This window comes from Lissotriton vulgaris, chromosome 10 (genome assembly GCF_964263255.1).
Source record: "Lissotriton vulgaris chromosome 10, aLisVul1.2, whole genome shotgun sequence".
Classification (NCBI taxonomy): Eukaryota; Metazoa; Chordata; class Amphibia; order Caudata; family Salamandridae; genus Lissotriton; species Lissotriton vulgaris.
This window is the reverse complement of record NC_141698.1, coordinates 40,544,534-40,550,906: the sequence shown is the minus strand read 5'-3', so window position 1 is coordinate 40,550,906 and position 6,373 is coordinate 40,544,534. Positions and strand designations below refer to the sequence as shown.

Genomic DNA, 6,373 nt, shown 5'->3' with positions numbered 1-6,373 from the left:
CCGGCAGCAGATGGGTAGGCAAGACGGCAATGACACAGGCAGCAGGAACCTCAATCACTAAGGCTCCCCCCTGATGTCATACCTGCCAGGTACTGTTGACACTTATGCACTTTGGCTAGTAGGCAAAGAGTAGGTGTATAACAGGTAGTACAACTTGTGTGCTTTTTTTGAACTGACACTATAGGAGGACAGGCTTCTGTAGATAGTAGTTATTTTGAATAATAGGTTCTGAAGAATCGCAGCTAATATACTTGAAGCGAGAAACATGTCGACCACATCCCTCACACCGTAGGAATGTGACTCTTCTGGAAACATAAGTTCCAGCGACTACAGACTACACTTGATTTTACGTGTGGCAGAGGACCACCAGAATAAAATTGCTTTCCGGTACCTTGTGCCTCATTTTAACTTCACCCACACCATCTACACCCGCACTTCACCCATAGGCAGTTGGATAGAAGATGTCTGGCAAAAAGCCCCTCTTTGAGGTATGCCCGTTGGGTATTGCACCGCCTGCCCAACGAGGAGCATTGCCTATGATGAAGCATGACACTCGCAAGGGTGTGTGAGGCCATTATATCCAACATAATGGATACCCAGGGCTAACTCACTTTCGAGCAACACCCGCTTCACCACAGTGACTGTCTTTCACCCTGTCTCCTAGGAACAGCCCAGTCTCCTCTTTGTTGTACTCTTTGCTAAGGGCTACGACTGTGGCAAGACCTTCCACTCTTTACCTTTTGAGTGGTAAATTAAGCCCTAGCGGATCATACCTGATCCCCCTCCCCTCCTTGTTATTAAACAATTCCATGATCCACACCTTAAAAAATATCCAGCACCCAGTGAATGTGTTCTCTTAGTGTATGGTTACATTTAGGCCCTATTACGATGTCGGGACACCGTTTCGGTTTGGGAACCAACCGACAGTATGTCGGCGGTTCTGAACTCCATATTATGATGTGACCTCAGATGTTGTGGTCGCAAACTCCCATTTCTCTCTGGGAGCTTGTTCTCCGGAGGGTTTCCGCATGCAGCACACACTCCCATAGAGAAATAGGAGTTTGTGTAAATCCCTGCACAATGTGGCATGCACGCAGCGATTTAGAGGGAGGCACCCGTGGATGCTGAGGGATGGGGGCCCAACTATGGGCCCCCTAATCGCTTTCTGACAGGCTTTCCATGTCAGAAAGCCCAACATGGAAAGCCTGTCAGAAACTGACATCCTAATCCCTTCGGCGGAAAAGCTGTACGTAAGGAATTATGTGGCGGTTTCTGACCATCCGATCTAAACTCCAACCGCATACATTGTAATTAGACGGTCAGACTTTAAACCATGGATGTCGGTCAGAAAGCCTCCAACCCGTGGTCAGTGGCTTTCTGACCGACATCCAAATGAGCCCCCTAATATCTTTTCTGCCCAGGACTGGTACAATTCCAGACAATATACACACCAGTGTAAATGGCATAGGACGTGATGTCGGTGATTGAGTTGTCCCACCAGCATAATCTATGTTGGTGCCATGTCCACCGTAAAGGTGCTCCTGATGGGTGAATTGGCACCACCTTTGCACTAGGCCACCCTGCAAACTGTTACCTTTTAAATGTGGTGCCAGCTAAGAGAGGAGAGATGTTGAGACACTTCCTTCCTCTAAATGAGGCCCTAGTTCTGTGAAGCGATGTGTTTTTCACAGTTTGGGCATATGCTGAACCTTGAAGAGCACAAGGCACATGAGCTGAGGGGAACAATACTCCCAACGAGATAAATCCTGTTGAAGCTCTTTGAAAAGGAGTCAGTCTTGCTGCATTTCACCTCTGGAGCAGGTCCTTGCATTTGGAGAGATTTTGAAAGACATTATATTCTGCATTTATTAATACTATTTAAAAACAGTGCACACAAACATATTGGTAAATACATTTTGAGTTGAAATTAAATGAAATACAGAGTTCTCTTGTAACAACAAACAAGTGAAGCAGCCATTTATCAGTAGACGATACTGTATCCTATTGAAACTCATTTATACGTAGAGTCAATTCAGTGCCACCTACACTAGATAATACAACCTATGAATGGAGATTAAGCAACGTCACACAATTTAATACCTTTGCGGAGGCTGTGCTTTATCCAAATCCATTATCAGTGTGAGCTCATAGTAGTTGTCACTTAGGTAAAAAACACAAACTATCTGCAACCTGGGCTAAGTGTCTATGCACATGTGTTCTGCCTTCTTCCGCAGTTGACCACTGCTTTGTCTTACTTTGCAGATCAGATATTCACAGTTAATACACCCTGGTCCAAAGTGATAACGACTTACACTTGGAGGACTCATTGCTTACTACTTGCTACCAGGAGTAGGCCATGATTAATCCTCACCACTTCCTGACATTGAGGAGTAAGTCAGGAGTACCACAAAAGTATGCCACATGTACTCTCTGCAAAATAAATGTGACGGTTGCTAAGTACCTTTATTACACAGTCCAGGTTATGCCTTTGCATCTAAGAATCAAAGGAGACTTCGATAAAAATGCTTACACTACTCCCCCTTTATATTTGAGAGTTACCTTGATGATAATGATACCCTAAGATTTCGTACATATGCAAGTATGGATTGTTCAACCATTTACAGAATGACAGCCATTAAAGGGCTAGCCCCTATATTAGACAATAAGTGGAATTGTAATTTTTACAGCCAGATCTTTATCATGTTCTTAAATAAGTGTGCATACCATAGCTCTACTTTAACAGATCACATGCTACACACTATAGATTATCCAGTAATATTCAGATGCCCCCGGTCACCTTGTTTCCCTCCACAAAAATGGGATGCCCAGGGAAGCAATTGGTAAGTAAAATTGGGTCAACTCAATGTGTTGAGAGCTTTTTAAAGATTTGAATAGTCTTGAACTCCCCAGGGAAAGTAAATGCTTCCAGATAAGAGCCTCAATCATATCTAAATTAAACAAGCAACATGTTAACCAGGCTTCTGCAATGCATGCTTATGGACCCAAACTTTGAGAACTATTCAGGGGGAGAACTAGGATCAAACAGTGCTTCCTATAACATCACTTTAGGCCATTTACTCTAGTATTTGTTCACCTTTTATACTTGAGGCACTGAAGACCAAAGTAACTCATGGCCAACCAGATGACCCAAATAATGATTTGCAGATACAAATTAAAAATGTATTCCATATCTAGAACCTTTACTCGCCAGACCTTTCCATAATTAGATTATAAGTTTCTGTATAACTTGGCACAGACTTGTTTATGTACAGTTGATCCCTCTCTGTAATGACAATAATATGACAAAGCAAATTTTAAATGGAACTCAACCAAGGAGAATTCCCATGGATTAAGAACTTGTACCTCAAATAATTAATTGCTCCAGCATAACAGGGAAGTCATTTCTAGTGTGGGATATTGTCTGGTGGCATAATACAGCTTCACTTGCATTGTGTGTTTCTGCTTCTGTACGATGAAACTGTTAGTAGTGAAGAGGAAGGGAACAATTTTGCTAGTATGTGTTCTACGCATTTCCTCTTCCCCGTTGCTGTATTTTTCTGTTGATGAGAATCCTTATTGTAGAGCAATGTTTATTTCCTGTATCAAGCAACACCAATGTGTGACTCTGAAACATGTGTCAGTGTTTGAAGTAAGCAGTCAAAAAATTAAACTCTTTGTTTGAGGTTTCATGGATGTAAACACTTCCAAGTTGTTCGCTGAGTATGCCATGATCATAAATGCAGCCCAATTAATAATATTGAGCAGCCTTTCCACACAAAGCTGGAATTGCAGTGATGCGCACCTTCCACCCACAAACGTCTCATACTTGTGAAAGCTCTGGCCTAAGTCACTCCAATTTTTAGACATTTCCTCTGTCTTCAAAAGAGAATGCAGTTTCGATAAGGGAGAGCTCTTGGTCCTAAAAAAGGATCCTAGAGGTCTTCAACTATCACCAAACTGAAGACCACTGACCCTCCCACAGCTATTCAATAGAATTTTGTATTGCTGAGACTATTGCATCCCCCACTGTGTCACTATAATAATAAGAGAAAAATTATGTAAGAGACATACACAGGACCAGAGTCTATAACAGTCAATGAAATACAAACTGATGCGATAATGTTTTTAAAACATCAATGTTCTCAACATCTGCTCCCTCTGCCAATGGGCAGCCCGCTCAGACACAAAAAGGACCAAGAAAAATAAAGAGAAGACTAATGTTCACAAGCACTTTGAGAATAAGGTTGTAGCTTAATCAGCTGGATTCAATATTGTTTTGTCATGCTTGCCTCCTCCATTGTTGTTGTGCCTCTCTGGTGCTTGTAGTATTACATCTCATAAAAGTGGACAATTGCAACCCTCAGTCTGTGGGACACGTGAACTGCCAAAATATTCTGACCTAACTTCTATTTCTCACAGCTGTAGGATTCATCACACATCTGCTTTCCCTCCAGGATTATGTCCCATGAACTAAGACATTATGCCAAGGAAAATATCAGAAGATGGTAGGTCCCCACCAGATCTGAAGAAAGCTACCAAATTGCACCATCCGCAGAGCTCGCAGGGAGTGCTGCTATGAACAGGAGCAACATGAGCTGGTGGTTCTAAGGTGAATTCACGCCCTTCGCTGTTCTGATGCCAAATGAATTGATTGAAGGGTCACAGACCAAGCATAAGTGATTCAAAGAATAAAAAATAGGATAAAGCCACCTATATTTCTGGGTGACTGCTATTGCTCATACCGCCATGCAGTGGTCCCTTACCCTGTTACCTCTTCCTTTGACACCCATAGTAGCAATATTAGATTGAAGGCCATTGATAAAGTGGAAGATGTAGGGAAAGAAAGATGGCAAAAGAAGGTAGTAAGAATTCATAAAATGTATAAACTATTTAAGTTGAAAAAAATTATATGTATGCCCCATCAAAATATTACTTTCAACATGACAATGAGGTGTTTCAGACAGCTTTCCAGTTACATTTGCAACAATGTACATAAGAGACAATATGCAATATTCTATTCAGGATTTATTTTTAGGAATTATGCAAGTGTTCTGTCGACTTAGGACCCTTTTCCAAGCACTCTTCATGTCCTTGTTACGGAGGGCATAAATATATGGGTTGAGCATTGGAATAATGACAGTATAAATCACACTGACCACCATGTCATAATCAAATGTGAATGTTAACGGGGGTCTGAAATACATGAAAAACACGCTTCCATAGAAGAGGGCTACTAGAATCAGGTGTGAGGAGCAGGTGGAGAAGGCTTTGTGCCTGCCCTCCTTAGACCTGATCTTGACAATAGTGGAAATAATGCCAGCGTAAGAGGCGATAATGGAGAGGAAGGGACCAAGAATTATTGCCACTGCTTCTGTGTATGTCACCAGCTGATAGCCAGAGGTGTCGGAGCAGGAGAGCTTGAGCAGGGGTGGGACATCACAGAAGAAGTGGTGGATCTGGTTGGAAGTGCAGAAAGAGAGATGTGATGTCATCAGAGTGTACAGCAATGCATGCAGAGCAGTGACCATCCAGGAAGCAGCCACCAGCAGACCACAGACCTCTCTTCTCATTACAAGAGGGTAGTGCAGAGGCTTGCAAATTGCAACATAGCGGTCATAACCCATCACAGCTAGGAGGAAAAATTCCATGTTTGCAGTCAATAGAAAAAAGTATAACTGAGTCAAGCATCCAGAAATGGATATTGTTTGTCTTCGAGAGGTTAGGTTTGTCAGAAGTTGTGGAACGATGACCGATGTCAGGCAGATATCGACAAATGAGAAATTGGTGAGGAAGAAATACATAGGGTTGTGAAGTTTAAGGTCTAGTGCAGTTAGAATAATTATGTACATATCACCCATGATAGTAGTCAAGTAGAACATCAGGAACATCACAAAGAGGAACTTCTCCGTCGCTGGGACATTTGACAGACCCAAGAGGATGAATTCACTTGTTTGATTTATCTTCTGAGATTGCTTCATTTTATTCTGTAGAGCTAAAATAATATTTTTTAAAGAGAAGGTATAGACTGCGGACAAGCATTTTCAATAAAGATTGTATTCATAGTCTGGGTAATGCACTTTAACATGTTGCTTTCAATCTTTCAAGGGTCCTTGATATATTCTCCAAATGCAGATCAAAAAGCAGAATTGTCAATTGGAGGAACCAGCAGACACCCTTTTTCCATGATCATTTCAAGTGACTCTATAAATGAAGCATTAAACCATTACTTGAATTACTGATACAAAAAAATATTCTAAAGCACCTACTGTTGGTGATTGTTAGGGATTAAAGACATGGTAAATAACTGTCTAAATGTGACCAAATGGCCCCTTTCATACTTTCAAGTGTATTATATTTGCAGCATGCTCTTATA

The 6,373-nt window shown here is 41.6% G+C and overlaps 1 protein-coding gene across 1 annotated transcript; it reads right to left on the bottom strand.

Annotated features, from left to right (window-relative positions):
- Positions 1-5,018: 5,018 nt before the first annotated feature.
- Positions 5,019-5,978, bottom strand: LOC147684483 (olfactory receptor 1F1-like). Its single transcript, XM_086939652.1, has one exon. It carries the CDS (start codon positions 5,976-5,978, stop codon positions 5,019-5,021), a length of 960 nt encoding a protein of 319 aa, XP_086795778.1.
- Positions 5,979-6,373: the final 395 nt, after the last annotated feature.

What these genes read in the sequence shown, in the direction of transcription:
- LOC147684483 (XM_086939652.1), bottom strand. Translation starts at nt 5,978, where the DNA reads ATGAAGCAATCTCAGAAGATAAATCAAACAAGTGAATTCATCCTCTTG.